The sequence below is a fragment of the Opisthocomus hoazin genome, chromosome 5, assembly GCF_030867145.1.
Source record: "Opisthocomus hoazin isolate bOpiHoa1 chromosome 5, bOpiHoa1.hap1, whole genome shotgun sequence".
Taxonomy (NCBI): domain Eukaryota; kingdom Metazoa; phylum Chordata; class Aves; order Opisthocomiformes; family Opisthocomidae; genus Opisthocomus; species Opisthocomus hoazin.
Window position 1 is genome coordinate 14361484 of NC_134418.1, and position 19308 is coordinate 14380791.

The following is a 19308-nucleotide window of genomic DNA, read 5'->3' on the forward strand; positions in this document are numbered from 1 at the left end:
AACACCATCCCAGCAAAATTAACCACTTAATCTCCTCGCCCTGATATATAACCAACAGGACTGAACTCTAAACAAGTCAGAAGCCTGTTTTCCAGATGGCACCACTCACACCAACAGACATCACTCAGGGGCGTGCTGCTTACAATAAACAAGCAGTTACAGGAAAGAGCACATTGTTTGAAATGAACATAATATTCACCCATCCACCCCATCCAAACGAAAAATAGTTGGGCAAGGCAGTACTCTTGTGTTTCTTCCTGTGCTTTCACATCCATTAACTTATTTTGCATTAAAATTTCAGCAGCAACAGTCTTGGCTATGGATTTTTTTCTGCTCAGGGTTTTCTACATGCTGAGAAGAGACCACCACAAATATTTTGCTGATATTCTAGATAAAACAACAGAGGAGGCACCTTTCAGAAGTTAGTGTTAGATAATTAAGTGGAATTTACACACACATACGCACACAAAAAAAAGCAAACCACAGAAAGCAGTTTGCTAAACTGATATAAGCCCTAACAAGCAGAGTGGTTCTCTCGCAGCTTATACAGGCAAGGTGGCTTCCTTTCTGTCTTGCTCCACTTCGCACACACAGGAGCATGGCATGGCTCTGGCCCCTTCCATCTCTTGCTCAGATGAATGTCTGTTAAATAAGAACACTTATTACAATAGAAAGTTGTAAAGCATCCCCATTTTGCTTCTTCAGCACCAGGATGTAGTTGCTTTACTGTAATCACATTGCAGATTAACATGTAAATAATGTTCTTTGCAAAGATTGAGGGGGAGAGCAAAATTAAAATGTGCAGCCTTCTGGTCCAACTACCACCTTCATTTAGGAAAGAAAATAAAACGTGCTGGTACTGCAGTCAAACTTGTTGAAATGTTTGTTCTAACAGAGCTGACTGCCAGGGGAAAAAATGCTTTCTGCTGTCATTTTCAACCTACTGCCCAATCCCTCCTGCACAGTTGTCACTTCTATGTACTCTCATGTGACCTATAAATATAAATAAAATATAGTTAATTAAAATTATGTCTGTGAGTTGGCTCTGTAGTTGTAGGGCAAGGGCAGAATAGCAGGTTGTGGAGTGTTTTGGTGATAAATTTTGAATAGCTTTAGTATCATAGTGTTCCCATAACTATTTTTCCTTTGCTTAAAGGATAAGCAAGAGGATAAGTAAAAGGATACAGCATGCACAACTCAAGGTTCATGGCTGCCATTTCAATTTACTTTCTCATAAAGTATTTAGGTCTGTCTCTGAAGGTAAAAGGTCCAAAACACAATCAAAGTGTGTTTGGAACAAGGATGGACAACACACACTTTCTTTCAATTCAGCTCAACACTAGAATACAAGAATAAATGCACTTACCATAAAAAGTGGTGATCTGCAATTTATCACCCTTATTCTTAAGTGTGTTTTTAGTCAGAAAATGTCTTGATGCGTATTCCTCCCACATAAAAGTACTGCAATGGAAATGCTGTCAGTTGAAGCTTTTATTTTCCAGCTTTGCTAAAAACTCATGTCTATTTAATGTCACATTTTACTGTCTTGAATATAAAAATTTACAGAAGAGAGGAACATTCATCTTGCAATACTTCATGTATCTTTTATGACAATTAAAATAGACTTCACTAGCTGTTGTGTGTCAGGTGCATTTATGTAAGCCAATGAAGTCTATCAGTTATTCAAGGTTCACAAGCACTGCAGTCATTCAAATGAAAGCAGACAAGTGAAAATACACAAGTTTTACTTGGCACGCAGCATTCATATAAAAAACAAATTAAGACTGGACAGAGGCATGGAAGGGTGGTTAGTACTTCATACTTCACTGTAGTCCCTACCCTGCTACCAAGACCCTGTGTAAACCTCAGTTCATCATCAGGCTACTCTGTGGTTCAGTTCCTAATTTAGAAAACAAGTTAATTCTGCCTTCACACAGGCAGGTCACTCTACACAAGTTATTCAGTGGATATTGAAACAATTACATTATTAATACAATGTTAATGTTTTATTTTTATTATTTTTTTTTTACGATATGGTGTCCTTTTAGTTTTCTCAGCTCCACTCAAAAAATGAGGAAAGAAAAAAAAAGTGGAGGGGAAAAAAAGAAAAAATCTGCTGTGTTTATGTCAAGAAATATCGACTTCTGAAATTCAGGCTTTTCATTTAACAGGTTAAAGCTGTCACTTAAAACCTATTTTATTAAAGCACTTACTAAAAAAGACTCAATACAATGACATTGATAAGGCTTGTATGCATTTCACAGGCATATACAGCATTTAGAAGACTAAGCTAAAGCTGCGTATTATTAGCTGATAGACCTCAAAAGTGCTATCAAAGCATTACTGCAGTCATTTCTGTTTATTAATAACAGGCACATTTTACAACTCCAGAAAAAAAATATTCATAATGCAGAAGTCTAAACACAGCTGTTTACATAGCTAGGTCATAAACAAGCTGATGAAAACTAAAGACTACTATTTACTTTCTGAAACTTTACACATTGCTTTGCACATTGACTATATAAAGCAAGATTTCAATTTTGAGCCCAGCTTTGCTGCTACAGACTTAAATGGAAGTTTACTATTCATTTCAGCACACGCAGGCCTTCTAAAATATTTCAAGGCACATAAATAATAATCTTTACATGAAAGGAAAGCTCTTTAGTTGTACATACACACACACAAAGTGGATCTTACACACCCAACCACAACATAAAACAACCTCAATTTTTTAAATGCCCTTCTAACCACCAGGAATCACTGCCTTCCTTAAAAAAAAGAAAAAAAAAAAAAAAAAGAAAAAAAAAAAGAAAAAAAAAAAAGAAAAAAATCCATTAGAGTTATTTCATGCAGAAAGAGTCAACAGAGTGCATAGTGAATAATAAAAGTATTTGTTGATTTACTTTCCTACCAACACAAACGTATGAAAGCTCTCAGCAGAGTGGATTTACCCAGACAAGGGAGCTTCAGCACCTTGCGTGCTACCATCACCCCCAGGCCAGGTGCACACAGCTTGCTCTTCCCCCCATTTGGGTCACAGCTACAGCACCTGAATTTTCTAGTTCTCCAAGAGGAGAAAGTCCATGACCAAGGAATATCAAAGCCACAAAGTGGTATTTTAAAGGGTCACAAGCTTTCATGCCTTTTGAGCCTAAGATCTTCTTTGTTCACGCAGTTACCGGGGGCCAGTCACCAGACAGTTCTATCATCAGGCACAATAGATCAATTTTTACACAAACACAGGTCAGGCACTTCCCAGTGCTTTCAACAGTGGAAACCTAATGAGATCAGGAGAAAAGGAAAACTGAAAGCAGTTAAAGCAATTTCCCACACAGGAAGCAATAATGAAGACAAAGTATTCATTTGAAATATATAAGTTTAAAAGAAATTACAGGTTTTACAAGTGAATATTAAAGGTGCGTGGAAACTCTGCTGAACAAAAGATTAATGTATTAAGCAACACCCACACGAAGTGTATGAAGGAAACCTGTATGGCATACACACTTTATATGAGCACGACTACAAACATTCATTTGGGCTCAGAAAAAAAAGTGACAGGGGTGTGCAGGAGGAGGAGGAAAAACCCATGTGTTGGGGAGAATAAAGGATGTGAGATGACAAGATATGAAACAAGATTTCTGGGTTGGCCTTCCCATTTTATTAGTAGAGCGAGTGTTCCTGAAGTGACTGAAAATAGTCAGGAAGAGTTCAGTGTATGCACAGTACATCCGATACGTTCAGTCCCAGGCAGTGGTAACACACTTCCAAGCTCACCAAACACACTCCTAGAAAAGCACATACACATTTTCACCATTTCACAAGAAGATCTGACAGTTGCCACAAGTGCAAATTGCTATCAAGGTGGCCCAGCAAAGGGAGCCAAGAAATGATAAGCACTCAATCTCACAACTGACCTTGCAAATTTTATTTTTAAATACAGGATTTTAAATGCAGTTTCCTTGCTCTCTTCTTTGAATAAACATGACTAAGACACACCAAGAAAAATCAGAGCAGCAAAAACGCCAGAAAAAAGCAATAATGACCTCAACTACCTCCCAGAAAGTATCACATTCAAGAATGACATCAATATAAGATTTTAGATACGTTTAATCAATAACTTCATGAAGTAACTAGTCAGAAAACCAAAAGACAGAAAACAATTTTTGTTTCTAATTGAGCAGTGCACAGAACCCAGTTTAAGAGGTTAGTGAGTCACTCTGCAACAGCATGTTAGATTTAGTACGCAGATAGGAGTGTCAGGAGCAAAAAAATCTGCTACAGATGTATTTAAAAGCAAAGCCAGATTAAAAAAAAAAAAAAAAAAAGGAAGAGGAGAAAGAAAGTTCTTAGAAATAAGAATGCATCCTTGCAAAGTTAAGGTCATGCCAAAACAAAGAAAAATAGAAAAAACAAATTTAAAACATATACCATGATAGATCAAGAGAAAAAGGTCTGGAGAACAAGTCAATGCAGAATCTATTACTCCATTTTACGCCTTTTCAAGGACTTGAGGAGCGGCAAGCTCAGCAGACTGTGGGGCCCACTGACAGTTTAAGGGCAAAAACAAGAGACGGCATCAGTAAAAGAGATCTACTAAAACATGGTGCTTTTCTCCCCGCCTGGGAATAGTGTTGAGAAGCTCCTGTGCAGCAGTCTCAAACATCTTTTTTTTTAAAGAGAAACTACGATTTCTTTTAATTGTGTTCACAACTGTAGTGTCTCTTAGTTGTTTACCCAAGTGTTATATTGAATTATATACTGCAGTGTGTAACCTCTCACTGAAAACTGAGAAATGGAAATCTGCAGGTATGATACCAGAGCTATCTGTGGTAACACAGACCAGGAAATCTGATATCCATATAAGGCAAATACGTAGAAGGAAAAAAAAAAAACCCACCATAACTCTGTGGAGGGGGGAAAAAAAAAAAAAGATACATTGGGTAAAAATCAGCAGATCTTGTGTAAAAAGATTTGACACAAGACATCCCTGAAGGATTCAGAGGGTTGGAGGACAGGCAGATCCAGCTCATTTCTGTCTCCAAAGGCAGTGAGTAAGGATTCTCACAGACGTCTCTAAACAAATTCTAATGTAGGCTGCTACATGGGTAAAGTAAGAAATTAAGAAATAAGGAACAAAGAATAGAAATGCACAGCTCGCATTATCAGTTTAGACACACAGACATATACAATAAGGCCTACATAATTCAATGTATTTATGTGTGAATGAAAAGAGGGAAAATAAGGAAAGTGTGTTGATGAGTCTGTGTTATTCAGGCCAAAAAAAAAAAGACCTCAAAACAGATGACTGACAACACCACCACCCCCCCCCCCAAAAAAAAACCTCAACCCAAAACCACACGAAGTAAAAATCACAAACCCTGCAGAATTTCATGACTGAATGATTAAGTGATAAAAGGCCAGATGAAATGCAGTAAATGCAAAACAAGAAGCAGCCACCTTACCAGTGTATACAGTGATAAGCTCCAAACTATTACCACTCCAGGAGTAAAAGCTGGAGTTGTAATATACTGTTGTGTTAAACAAAGAAAGAAAAGCAGTTCAGTGCCAGTAAGACAATATTATCATGGCTTTTTAATCTGGAGAAGAAACTGAGAATGATGATAGAAGTCACAAGAACAATTTGCAAAATGGAGAAGGTAAACAGAGACACTATTCAGTATCTTATCAAATCCCAAAACCACAGGGCATCAACCATCCCAAGCAGTCAAGAGGTTAAAAGTACTTGGCCAATGCCAAATATTTATGAGAGTTTAAAAAGCAACTGGACCAACCAAGGGTAGAATAAAAAACCCAGAAAGCACTATCAAAGATCTCACCTTTGAGCAAGGAAGTCTCCATGCTGCAAGATGCTAAAGGACAACATTCTGAGAATGAAACAGGTGCCATTGAACACCTTTAACATCTCAGTGAAATATGCATAAAATCAAGGACAGCACTAGCACTGCATTTAGAAAAAGCTCGCTGGCTCTAACAGTCACGCTGTAATTAACAGTGTAAAGGAATCTCGCGAAAAAGATAACAAAGATATTGAACCTGAAAAAGTCTGCCACCATTCAGGTTCTCTAATATTAGTAATGAATGTCGATAGCAACTTCTGCGAGCCAGTGTTCAGGTAGGAGAGAAGACAAAGCTGGATGGCATCCAGAGGAAGAAAAACAGCGCTTCGTATTTTCATTAGCTTTATCCAGTAAGCTCGCTACTTAAAGCAAGTTTTGTACTTACAAGAAGTCACAGGATGTCAAGTATTTCCCTCAGCTCCACGTTATTAACTGACAAGAGTAATTTACATGTTTGATGAAGAGTAGTATGGAACAAGCTTTCATCCACAGGTCTTTCCACCAGCTAAATCACTGGGGTGGGAGTGAGGAGGGAAGAATGTCTTCTTTGACATTATATTTTCTCCCACATGTGAACAAAATCTCCATATACCACGAAGCATACTGACATCTCAACTGATCTGTGTCACACTGCACAGCACTGTACTTGAAGCTTCAGGAGTATATCACTTTACTCCTTTAGCAAGAAGGCCGTACTGTAATTGAATCTGAAAGTACGTATGGTCTGAATTACAAAGAAAACGACTTGGTTTTACTTTGAGAGGATACTAGTATGAATAGCCTATGTTTGCTGCTCATCTCCACCCCTCCCCACTGTGCTCCGCAAGGTAAGCTGAACAAATAAATGTGTAGGTGGGGACAGACACAACACAGAAAAGACAGGGGATTAGTTACTGTATTTGAAAAGGCCTCTTCCATAACTTTCATTATGATGAGCTGGATTTTTATCTTCTATGTCTAAAGAATTCCACAAAATCACGTCTCTGAAGTGCAACACGTAAAGCTTATCCCATACTTAATACTAAGATAATGAAAGTGCGTCAGTAGTACTTGCAGATATAGTCTAACCGTTCTATCATCATGAAGTTCAGTTACAAATGCACTCTGTGCCACATAGGGAAACTAGAATTTAACATAAACTGTAGCTATCTAACCCAGCACTGGATCAGCTTGAAAAAGAAACAGCCAGTAACAGCTCAAAACCACTCCATAAATCCTGTCCCAAAGGAAGTTAGGTGGCACAAAGAAAGGATGCGTATCACCTTAATTATTACCATAAACATCCACAAAGAAAATCAGTGTGTTGGAAGCCAGTCATTTTTTAAAATTTATTTTTCATCCTCAGTTTGCATTTAAGGGCCCCAAAATCTGTTCTGTCCCCTGGATTTCAATGCCTTCTGCAGAATAAAGCTAAAAATAACTAAAAGAGAAAAAGCATCGTTTGGCTTCTTAAAAACCAAGCACCCAGTTGCTAAAGACAACCCACCTGCAAAAACTCTCTATTTGCAGACTGCTTTGAAGCACTGATGTCTTTCAGCTCTGTCCAACTGAATGGGACTCTCAAACCACTGCTGTAAGGGAATTCTGTCTCCTGTTCCTCAGCATTCATCAGTCTTGTTCTCTGTTCCTCCAATATTTACCTTTGCTAGGGGTACAGTCAGAAAGAGAAGCTGTTGTTATAGCTTCTTATGAAGTCAGTGGAGGTCTTACTACACAGTTGCAAACTATGATAGGACTGTACTGTAATCATCCGGTCTTTTTGGGCTGCTAAAAAAAAATAAAATCAAAAACAAAGCGTGACTGAAGTATCAGAAATAACAGCCTGTCACAAACGTGAAGCAGTTAATTTATGTTAGGAGACAATTAATCTGCTTTAAGAAATTCATAAATTAAATACACTAGCTTTAGGAAATAATTTTCTTGCAGATTCTCAGCAATAGCTTATTTGTTAATATGAACAAAATTTTACAATGTTGAAATCTGAAGAATTTTTAAACATCAGGTAGGAAGCAAACAACAAGAATGCAGGCATATTTGTTCAAGCAATAAATAGTCAAAGAAAAAGTAGGAAAACGAAAGCTTAAGGGCATGCCTGCCCACGGGTATCAACCGAAAGAGATATAGCAGAACACATCTTTTGCAAAATCTCTCCAGAAGGTATTTCTTTTGGAGTCACATCCTATATAATACCTCCAGAACCTTTTGGAAGTGTATGATGGTATTTTGGATACAGCATTACACAGGATTTTTTGCAGGAAAAGGTCCTTCTGTAAGCACACATCTAGTAAATTCTATCAAAATCCAACAAATTCAACATTTTCAGGGAACAGTGCACAGCTTTTTGTTACAGATTTTGTTATCACTATGAAACAAGCTTTCTAGAATCTCAGGTGCACTTAGGAGCAAAGGCGTACATGTATTAATGACAAAATAAAAAGTCTTATCATTTGCTAGAAGATACCATGTAAGCATCTCTCCAGAGTGAAAGGGGTCCGATTTGCTTCTTTCAGGAAAGAGATTTATAACTGTTCATCCACAGACAGATTGTCTGTTATCAATGTGCTTTTAGGAAAAGTTGATTTGTACATTTTGTAACAAAAAATGTAGGTTCTAACAGCTTTCGTGTGTCACTGGATTGTACTGTTGAGCTCTCACTGTTCAGCGGAGCCAGTTTGAATCTCTAGAGAAATCCTCCTACTCACTTTCCACAAGCTCCGAAAGTTCAGTGGTACTGTGTGCAGCACCTACGTAGGAGCAAAGTTTCTGGAAAGACTGACACTGCACTTAAAAGCAGGCACTAAACATCCTGTCATAAACATGGTATGTACATATAGAATATAATGACACAAACAGAGGAACTGACTGGAGAGGGAGAAATATATTGCACAACAAACTTCATTGTTTTGATACATGGTTTTATTAACTTTAGATACTACTTTGCTCATCCATGAGTGTTGAATCATTTCATTCATCCAGAAGCCTCCTGGATTTTTATCTTAACTGCAAAGGAAGGGCTTGGTACAATTAAGCGTACGTTGCATGTTTTTCTTCTATGCACTTCAACTTCCATGGTTAGATCTTAAGATGTTCCTACTTGCCCCAAGAACAGTTAAAAATATTTATATTGGCATACATTGCCAGGCATGCTATTTTTAAAGGTGATAACAGGGATGGGAGAGAAGGGAATAACATTTGCTTACAGAGGTGCTGAAGTCTAGGACTCAACTCTGCTTTCTCTGGGAGCAGCAATGCAGTTGTAGATACAATAACAGTCTTAGTCACACCACAGTTGCAAGTCATCAAATAGCATTAAATTGAAAAGAGAACAACTTCTTCACCCCCACAAAATGAAGGTAAATTGTCAGGAGAGCAGTAAAAAGAAAGCACGTAGGTGGAAGACTAAGAATGATGATATTATAGAGACTATAAATTTTAAAAGTGGAGGGAAAACTATTCTTAAAAGGTATTTCTTCCTAGCATAGCTATTATTGCACAATGATCATTTAAAGTCATTGAAATAATTTTACACACAACTCATGAGACAGCCCTGCTCCTTTTTCTATGCAGGCATCTCTGATTAAATCCTTTATGGATGAGCTGAGATAAATCTAACACTTTCCAAAACTAGAGAGTTAAAAACAAACAAGCTTTTTGTCATTTCTCAGTTGTTAATCATCATTACTAAACCTCCCAACCAAAAAAAAAAAAAAGAAAAAAAAGAAAGAAAGAAAAATACAACCTGCAGAAAAGCAATGTGAGAAAGAGTGGAGATCATAGGCCTCACCAAGCCCACACATTTTTGTAGATGAAGACCTAAAGTTATTGTAACAACCTGCATAACGTTCAGTGGAATTTCAGCAATTTTGCAGTTTAGGCTCTTCACCACACAAACACTCTAGCAGTTCAGTAGCTTACCATCCCACCCCAATTGCTTTAAAAGTCCACGGTGCCTTATTACCTCGCTTAGTACGCACTGCTAGTAATTAACTGACTTTGCAAAGGGCTGGTTTTACTTCCCAGTTCACTGTTTCCAGTCCGACCTTCTAACTTTCGCAGTGAAGTGGGCCTTCTGCTGCTGCAAGGGGCCCTTCAGCAGCACAAGTTTCAAGTCTGTCCTTGATTACTGTAGCATAACAGGGATTTGCAGCAGTTTTATTTGAAGACGAATGTACAGGTATTAGGCACTTCCAAATGTTTTCCTCCAAAGCCACTGCAAAGTATCTCCAGAAGTTAGCAGCTCTTGCTGCTGATAAATGCAAGACGCATTACATTAGAGAATGGGTTCAGACAAAGAATGTGCTTTAATTTTCCAACTGTTCCCATTTCATGCATTTTGTTTGCACTGTGGAACACACCTGCTGGATTCCTTTTGGAGGAAACTAAATTGGAAGACTGTATTCCAACAACTAGATTAAATTTTTAAATGTGTACAATGGGAACCTAGAGTCCTTAGCACCAAATGATTGACAGAGCCAGTCCTATTTCATTATGTGATTTACGAATGTGAATATAGCTCTCCCCCTTCTACCCTTCAGCTGCTCATTTCTATCCTTCTAACACCCTGAGACTATGTTAGAACAAACATTTTGTTATCATAACACAGATTAAGAAATTGATCCACCTGAAAAATATTGCAGCAAGATTGAGCTTGGGTACTTTTCTCAACCTGTGTGAATGAAAAAATTGTTATCAGTAACGGTATCTTTGTTATTAGCCAAAGAAAACATTTATGGATTTCAAATGGTGAAAGAGGCAAAAATGTAGAATCTTTCCCCAAATCAATGGGTGTCCAATCCTACTCCCACATACAGTAAAACCACCAGCACGTTATTGACAACAATAGCAGCAGACCTGAAAAAGCCGATTCCCATTGTTCTGTACTATGACTATGTCCCAAAATTTTATCTGAAAATACAGTCATTAACTTTTGTTTGGATAGAAACCTTTCTCCCTCACAGCAATGCTTGGCAAATGAGCTTTCCAGAAGCCTGAGTAATTACAGGTAAAGTTTGAAGGGGCATTAATAAACTGACAGATAAATTGTTAAGTAATTAATACTTCAAGGCATAATTCTCCCCTTCCAACAATCAAAGATTTTTCTGAGATTTCTTCAAGCTTTGCACAAACATTTCACTTCGCCTCAAGAGTTAGTCTGTACAAGCAAACTGCCAGAAAATGAAGACACAGAAGTGCTAAAATAGAGCTTTGAAGCAAAGGTTCTTTGTAACCTTAAGTGGAAGAGGCTAACACTTGGAAAATATTTGTAAATTAGAGAGGTTCCCTATTTGTTAGCTATCGTTTAGCAATGTGTTGGAGATGCACTGTTGTACATTGTTACAATGCACTGTAAACTGTTCAGAAGAATTTTTTGTACTATTTATAAACGCTAAGTCACGCAATTTATAAAATAATTCTCTTCCAAGAGATACAAAAACCCTCATAAACTTCCTAAGTACAAGCGGAACCCCACACATCTCTAAACAAAACACAAGAAATTGATTGCTCTCTGCAAAGCTCTCAGTACAAATATCTTCCCCACACGTCTCAATTCTAGAGCAAGAGGTTTGTGCACATTCCCTTAACAGCAAAAACATGGACAAAACAAAAATTAGTTCCTGTCATGGCTTTGGCTGGGATAGAGTTAATTTTCTTCCCACTAGCTGCTGTGTCTTGGATTTAGTATGAGAAGAATGTTGATAATACACTGATGTTTTCAGCTGTTGCTAAGAAATCAAGGACTTTTTTTTTTCTTTTCAGTCTCCCATGTTCAGCTAACAAGCAGGTGTGCAGGAGCTGGGAGGGAGCAGAGCCAGGCAGCCAGCCCAAGCTGGCCAGTGGAGGTATTCCGTAACATAGGTGTCATGCTCAGTATATAAACAGGGGTTGGCCAGGGGGCAGGAGCTTGTCAGTGAGTTCGGCGAGTTCTGCGAGTTCAGTGAGTTATGCCATCACTACTTGGGGACTGGCTGCACAACTCGTCATCAGGTGGTGAGAAAAATGGTATTGTGTATCGCTTGTTTTGCACATTCTATTATTATTATTCCTTCCTTTGTTGTCTTACTAAACTGTCTTTATCTCAACCCACGATTTTTACTTTTTGTTCATTTTCCTCCTCATCTCACTGTGGGGGCGAGCCTGTCTGGTCCTAGCTGCTGGGTTAAACCATGACAGTTCCTTACTAAAATGTTTCTTCAAGACTGCAATTGAGCTTTGTAATGCTCTCAAAGCTTCCCAAACTCTCACCTTTGAATTCCTACCCAAATCCTCCTCTCCAAGCTTACTGGCTAGGAAATGTACATGAATGATGTAAAAATAATAATAATAAAAAAAACTGTTTCATCCACATATAAAAAATGACCATCTTCACACTGCCTCCCAGATTTTGCTGTTTTCCTAGGATGTCCTCTTTTACCTGCTGACTGGCAGACAGTCAACTTTTAACAAAGATACTTTACTCGCTTGAAGGTATTTAAGCATTACAAGAAATGGTAAAACCTCCTGAAAATCTGCAGCACAATAAATATTTACCTGAGGCGAGAGTCAGTCTGGCTTGAGTTACCATTATGGCTGACTTGAAGCAGTTACTTGAATCCAGACATCCCAGGCAAGTATCCGACCACTACCCGATCGTGAGAAGTTTCTCTTGACTCTGCTTCCTTTTCACCTGAATCAGAAGCTAAACATCCCCAGGGCCGCAGAAAGCTACTCCTAGCTCAGCAATACAGACCACTTCCCTGCAGGGTGGATTCACGCATCTTTTCCAAAAACATTACGTTAATAGCAGCAGTATCCAGATACTCACATGGTAACTAAGCAAACATGTTGCAGGTGCTTTTTTCCCAGCTCTGCGCTGTGTACACATAACGGAAATAGTTCCACTAGCAAAAATTATGTTTTTAAGCCAACTGGGAGAATCTGGTGTTGTGACCTCCACAGGTCTGAGCTATTTCTTTTCACATTGCTTTACGGCTCTCTCTGAAGGAAGGAGGCTGCACAGAGGGATGACATACAGATGCCAAAAAGGAGTGTGTAGCAGCTGGACAGAAACTGAGGGGCCTGTGCACCTGGGACACATGTAAGTGTCTTAGGCGACTGGAGTCTTAGTCTGTTTCAACAAACTTCACCAGACTTTGTTAGCAAGCAGCCACTGGTCTTCGTTGCTATCCATCACGTTCCTCTTATCACAGACTACTAAAATAATGACAGAACGTTTTTGTTTAAGCAACTACCAACCCTCATGTAATTTGCTTACATGAATACTGATGACTCAATGGTTTTAAAATTTTAGAAGCCCTAATAAGTAGTGTATACGCTTTGCTCACTAATAAACTTCCTGTCCAGGAACATCCATGAAAGCATAGCAATTTTTTTTTCTCCCCAACACATATGCAAACCCAGTAACTTACACAGGCAGAAGTTTTCTAGATAATGCAACTGCTTGAGGTAGAAATAGGAATACTTTCCTTTTTTTTTTTTTTTTAAAGCAACAAAACTAATATCAACAAAACATCTCAAGCTCAACAATTGAATAGTTTTTTTCATTAAATCCAGATCTGATTTGCACAATAAATTCTCAAAGCACTGTTACCTCCCATTGCAAAATGAATTACACGGGATATAACAAAACACTACCTAATAATACATTAGGAGAAGACAGATTGAAAAATTGCTAAGAAAAAACCTACAGTATAGGAGTTCGATCCAAATGAAGTACCTGTGCAGCTGAAGATGTGTGTGTGCGTAAGTGCTTTACTGAGTCAGAGCCAGGGCATTTGTTAATTTGCTGGATTATGCTGCAAGATATGGATAATGCTGCAGGAGTAGGAGATGGGTGTTTCCAGGAAATAAAGTACTTGATGTTCACATTGATGCTATAGCCTTAAACACAGCATACATAAGTAGAGACTGGAAGAAAAAGCACAGATCAGAAATACAGATACGTTGGTAAGAGTATTTCAAGAAATACTGAATGGTTGAGGCTGGAAGGGACCTCTGAGGGTCATCTGGTCCAACCCCCATGATCATGCAGGTCCACCTAGACATGGTTGCCCAGGACCACATCCAGATGGCTTTTGAGGATCTCCAAGGATGGAGACTCCACGACCTTCCTGGGCAACCTGTGCCAGTGCTCAGTCACGCTCACAGTAAAACAAAATAAAACAAACGAAAAGCATTTCCTGATGTTTGCTGAAATACCTCCCATATTTCAGTTTGTGTCTATTGCCTCTGGTCTTGTCACTGGGCACCACTGGAAAGAGCCTGGCTCTGGTTTCTTTGCACCCTCCCTTCAGCTATTTATGGACATTTATAAGATCCTCCCGGAGCCTTCTCTTCTCCAGGCTGAGCAGCCTCAGTTCCCTCAGCCTTTCCTCATAGGGAGAGGTGTTCCAGTCCCTTCACCATCTTTGTGGCCCTTTGCTGGACTGTCTCCAGTCTGCCCATGTCTCTCTTGGACTGGGGAGCCCAGAACTGGACACAGCACTCCAGGTGAAGCCTCACCAGTGCTGAGTAGAGGGGAAGGATCCCATCTCTCCACCTGCTGACAATGCTTTGTCTAATGCAGCCCAGGACACCACTAACCTTCTTTGCTTGAAGGGCACACTGGTATGTGGTAGATAGGCTTGAGTTAAAATTGCCTTTCAAGATGAAATTTGAGGTGGACGTTGTACATCTCCCCTCATCCAACAGAAATCATAGAAGTAATTTATTTTTTTACAAATTGACTATCATAAAGTTAAGTTTGTAGACTTTTGTGCAAGATATTTAAGTCACCAATAAAGAGGAGTGTTCTACATATTTAATAATATTTATGACATAGCTTTCTGTACAGCAATGTGCTGGTATTTTCTGTCCTCTTTTACATCATTCAGAGTTACAGTCATCAATTCTAGTGATTATTCAAAGTAAATGACTTCTTAATCTTCCAAGAAAGAACCTGGAACAGCTCTTCTCAGAACATCTGTTCTAGTGCACATGTCCCTTCATACTAAACCACAACAGGCCATGACTAAGAGACCAGATCCTTCACTCTTCCTAGGTCTATCAGCAACTTGAATGTTACTTGTTGGTAAAGGCTCTAGTGATTCCAAGGAACACCTTCTCTGCCAGTTCAAATATTTTGAAGATTGCTGAAGTGCTAATTTTCTGTTTGACACATCACTGCTTTCATATTTGATTCCACATGCACATACATGACTGTGAATTTGTAATTCTCTCAATTTGTACTTCCTTCTGAAGTCCCACTCAAATCCCTGTTTTCAAGTTCTGATGACCAATGCTGCTGTGGGTGGAAGAAAAAGTCTCTGCTTCCTTTAAATGAGTTTTCAGTTCTAGAAACAGTTAGCATTGAGACAAATGACATCTATATCTAAAATAACTGTAGAAGAAAATACTGGATGAAGAAACATGATCTTATTCAACACACTTGCTATCTAAATCCACCAAAGTCTCGGTTGTTAGAAACTCCAGTATGACACAATGGCAACAATAGCTCATTCTGCAGCATTAAATATTTGTGTATATTAAGATGGGGATGGAAAGGGCAATGACAGTGGCACCAGGCACTCAGAAGCTTTTCATGGGAAGAGATTCAAAGTAACCAGAAATGTGTCACAACACGTTTATAATACAAAAGTGCATAGAGATCATTAGTAAATACACAGGCCTGTAAAGATAACTAAGACAAAACTTGATACGATTTTGAAAGTCCAGTATCTGAATAGACTAAGAAAACCTCCAAATTAGCTAGAGAAGAGTATCTGACAGAATCTCTGTGTAAAACGTAACTAGATTGATAGCTTGTATTGATTTCCAGAATCTTGCATGAATGCAGGCATCAACAACAGAAACCTATGATTTCTGCTTCCAAATCATATTACAACAAAGCCTAGCATAACTCCATACCATATTCCTAGTAGTGAGATTCTTTCCCTGTTGAAGCATACTAAGCAACTGGAGAATGAAGAAAGGAAGAAAACATACCTGTTAGCACTGATCCTAAATTAGTAATCATGTAATTAATGTTAGAGTGTCAGTTCTCTGTCATTCTCTGAATTCTTTTACAGGTGGGCGAGATTACAAAGTTGGTAATGATCTGCCGAGACATGTTAGAAATTCAGGTATCCAAAAAATTCTCCTCCATCTGGAATGTGCCTTTTAGTAACAAAGAACCTGGAAGGTTCCAACAGTTCATTCTGAGTTAGATGCACATAGTATGTGCTAACACAGCCACAATACTGGCCTGAACTGTGTGCAGAGCTCAGCTGCATCCAATACATGCCATGTAGACATTCACACATTTAATAATTTTAAACTCTTGGAGAGCCTTATTACCTTCAGTAGAGCGACTCGTATCTATGAACGTAAGGGCACACACATAAGCAGTTTCAGAATCAAAAGTCCAGTCCACTTTTGAAGAAAGTAACAGAGCAGTAATTTTGCTAGACCTCAAACACAAGACCTTCTTGCACAAGTGTTAGATTACAAACTGAATTTACAACTGGAACTCAGCAGCTGAATACAGGAGCCAAACATTTTTCTTGCTATCTTTTGCATGAGACATTTCACACCATCAGTTTTCACAATCTTTGAAGCTCAATGAGTTCACACTGGGGGAGGGGGGAAGGAAAATCATTCTGCTTTTCAAAGGGTATCATGATTCTTAATCCAACTTCTTATCTGCCTGCTAATCTTAACCATTTCTGTCGCTCTGGTTTCATGTATCATCTTATTATTCCCCCAGTCTACATTACAGTAGTATCTATTCGTCCACATTAGAATTCATATTAAAGCTATAGTTAGCATGCAATCTAGCCAACTAAAGAAATTAAATTGAAACCTTGATATTACATTTAATTCTTACTGCCAATTTTTCAAACAAACCTTTTTTCTGTTGCTCTGCACTCGTAAGAAAAATTGGATGGGAAAACTTGAAAACATGCATGAAGTACGCTGCAGAAGAAAAGTCTCTTCCACAACAACAGGTAAAAGAAATTAGAGAAATTTATTTTTCTATGTACAGTACCTCCTTACTGTGTGAATATGTATTCTAAACTCTGTTTAAATCTCCCAATGTTTAACATAAGGTGATTTTGCATAAAAATTACTTTCATACTTACCATTTTTTTCAGCTTTCTCCCTGCCATGGGAGTAGCCAGGAACTGAAGAAGAAAAAGTTGCACTGTCTCCTGCAGATGGTCCAGATTTCTGATTGTTCTCACTGTGGTCCACAGCAGCAGCGTTTAGCTGGGACCTTCCAAGATGCAGCTGGGGGTGAGAGGGACTTGAGGGGGGATCAGGATCTGAATTCATTTTAGCTGCAATAGAAGAGAATAATGATTAATTATCAGCTAGGAGGGTTACAAGGTAAAACCAGAGTAAAAATTTAAAATCTGAGTATATCTGTATAGTTAGTTGAACAAGAAGCCTAGACAAGGGCAAGAAGGCTGATACAGCAACTTCCGGATGTATTTATACATTCTTCAGTAATTCCAAGCATAAGCAGCTACTGTCGAATAAAACTGACCATATATAGCATTGTGCTGGCATAGCGACTGCCTTTTTTCCTAATTAAAATAAGAATTTACTTTCTTTCAAGTGTAGATAAATGGTAAAATTAATGAATCGATCCTGTAAATACTATATATAAATAACTTCTTTGAATCTAATGTTCTACTTACATATGCAAGAAATAAAGACTAGCCCCTAACTTTTTACAGAACAGTATTGACATGTCTGTAATGATAGAGGAATTCACTTCATACCAAGGGCCTGGTTCACAGCCACCACCTGACCAGGCAACAGAGAAACACAAGATAAGATACGAAGGCAAAGGAGGAGAAAATGTAGAACTCTGCCACTAGAAATGAGGAGAGGGACGCGACCAAAGATGCTCTTTATAGACATTTCCAATTGAAATATGCAGGATCCAAAATAAGCTGACTTTGTTTACTACTAAACTACTACCCAATTTTATAAAAAACCCTATTTATACGAAAGAAACCCACTAAGGCAGGGAAGGAAAGGCCTTGCAATTCCTTACAAGAGGAGACTTTGTAACCACCACCGTAAGCTCCCCCCTAAGCGATGAGGGGATCTCTGCCGTGCAGTAAGGAGTTCCTGAGCTCAGTAAGCTTTCAGTGAGTGCTCAGCTTTCACAGGGCAGGCAGCAGCAAGGCACGCACACACTCCGACAGCGTAACACACACCAACTCCTGCCGCTCTTCAGAGCGACTTCCCTGAAGCTAAGCAAGTCACAAGGAACACCGCAGATCGCGTCTGGCTAAAAACTGTATATTTTTTATTTCTGCACGTTCAGCACACTGACCTAAAGATGTCCTTGCAAAGACAACAGCAGCGCAGCCAAAACCACAGACACAACATCCAGCTCCAAGCAGAAGTAGCTGTTGGATAAAATCACAACACGACGCTACACGCGCCAGCAGCATCGCCACCGTTAAACATATCCTTCGCCATTTAGACAACCTGCTTGCCAAAATTCAGCTTCCCTAAAGTATTTTACCGATGTAAGTCAATGCACTTCTGCGTTACGTCTCTCCACCAAGTTCCAAACAAAGCAGCACCGCTGCCGGCGGTGACTCCGCAGCCGCCGCTCCCGGCGGGCGGGCCGGGGCGGGCCGGGACGGGCCGGAGGAGCTGGAGTCCGCTCGGCCTCGCTCCCCGCCAGGCCGGAGGGTGCCCGGGCGGCGGCTGCTACCCCAGAAGGCCGGGGAGCCGCCGCGGGGGGCAGGAGGGAGGCAGGCCGCCCGCTCGGGCCGTCCTGCCCGGGGTCCCCGCCCCCGTCGCTCACCAAGCCCAGCAGGGCGAAGTCACCAGCGAGGGCTCGCGACAGCGAATCTCCCCCAGGCTCCTGCAGCGGCTGGGCGCCGAGTGGGGCCGCGCCGGGCGCCCACAGCCCCGCGGGGCAGCCCCCTCCCGTCCCCTCCCCTCCCCGCCACGCTGAGGGGGCCGCGCCGCTGCCACTCACCGCCCGCCGCCGCCCGGGGAGGCCTCCGGCGCTGCCGGGCGGGGCCGGCGGGAGGAGGAGACGGAGGCGGGCCGCGGTAGGGCAGCGGGCGTTGCCGGGGCGGTGGGACAGCGCGTTGTGTGCGGCCTCTGCCCGCGTCACGGCAGCGGGCGGCTGCTCGCCGGGGCGGCGGGGGCGCGGAGGGTCTCGATGGAGGCGGCCGGGGCGGGCTCGGGCAGCGCGGGGTAGCGGGGTCGGTGCCCGCCATCGCGAGCGGGTCCGGGGCGGCCTCTGTGAGGCGGTGTCCGGCGGGCCGTGAGGCGGGGGCGGCCTGGCAGCGGCGGAACCGGGCCGCGGGCCCCGCCGGGCAGCCGGCGCTGAGGGAGGGCCCGCCCCGAGCGGCGGGCGGGTGTCGGGACAGGCGGGTGTCGCGACAGGCGGGTGTCGCGACAGGCGCCTGACCGCTCCCTCCGGGCCCGGGCTATC

The 19308-nt window shown here is 40.7% G+C and overlaps 2 protein-coding genes across 6 annotated transcripts in view; one reads left to right on the forward strand and one right to left on the reverse strand.

Annotated features, from left to right (window-relative positions):
* Positions 1 to 19308, reverse strand: part of WFS1 (wolframin ER transmembrane glycoprotein) — a 38487-nt gene that overhangs the window by 16265 nt on the left and 2914 nt on the right. Inside the window, exons 1-2 of one of the 5 annotated variants that reach the window (XM_075420507.1) lie at positions 18844 to 18939; positions 16976 to 17173 (exon numbers count right to left, since the gene is read on the reverse strand). In XM_075420507.1, coding sequence (XP_075276622.1) covers positions 16976 to 17168 — 193 coding nt within the window. In that variant the 5' untranslated portion in view covers positions 17169 to 17173; positions 18844 to 18939. Of the gene's footprint in view, positions 1 to 16975; positions 17174 to 18183; positions 18350 to 18378; positions 18646 to 18666; positions 18800 to 18843; positions 18940 to 19308 lie in introns of those variants that run through there. The other 4 variants (XM_075420506.1, XM_075420508.1, XM_075420504.1 and 1 more) reach the window with 4 other exon arrangements.
* The window catches only part of JAKMIP1 (janus kinase and microtubule interacting protein 1), a 281939-nt gene continuing 281531 nt past the window's right edge, over positions 18901 to 19308 (forward strand). Inside the window, exon 1 of the mRNA XM_075420491.1 lies at positions 18901 to 18919. The gene's annotated coding sequence lies outside the window, so the exon portion shown is untranslated. The remainder of the gene's footprint in view (positions 18920 to 19308) is intronic.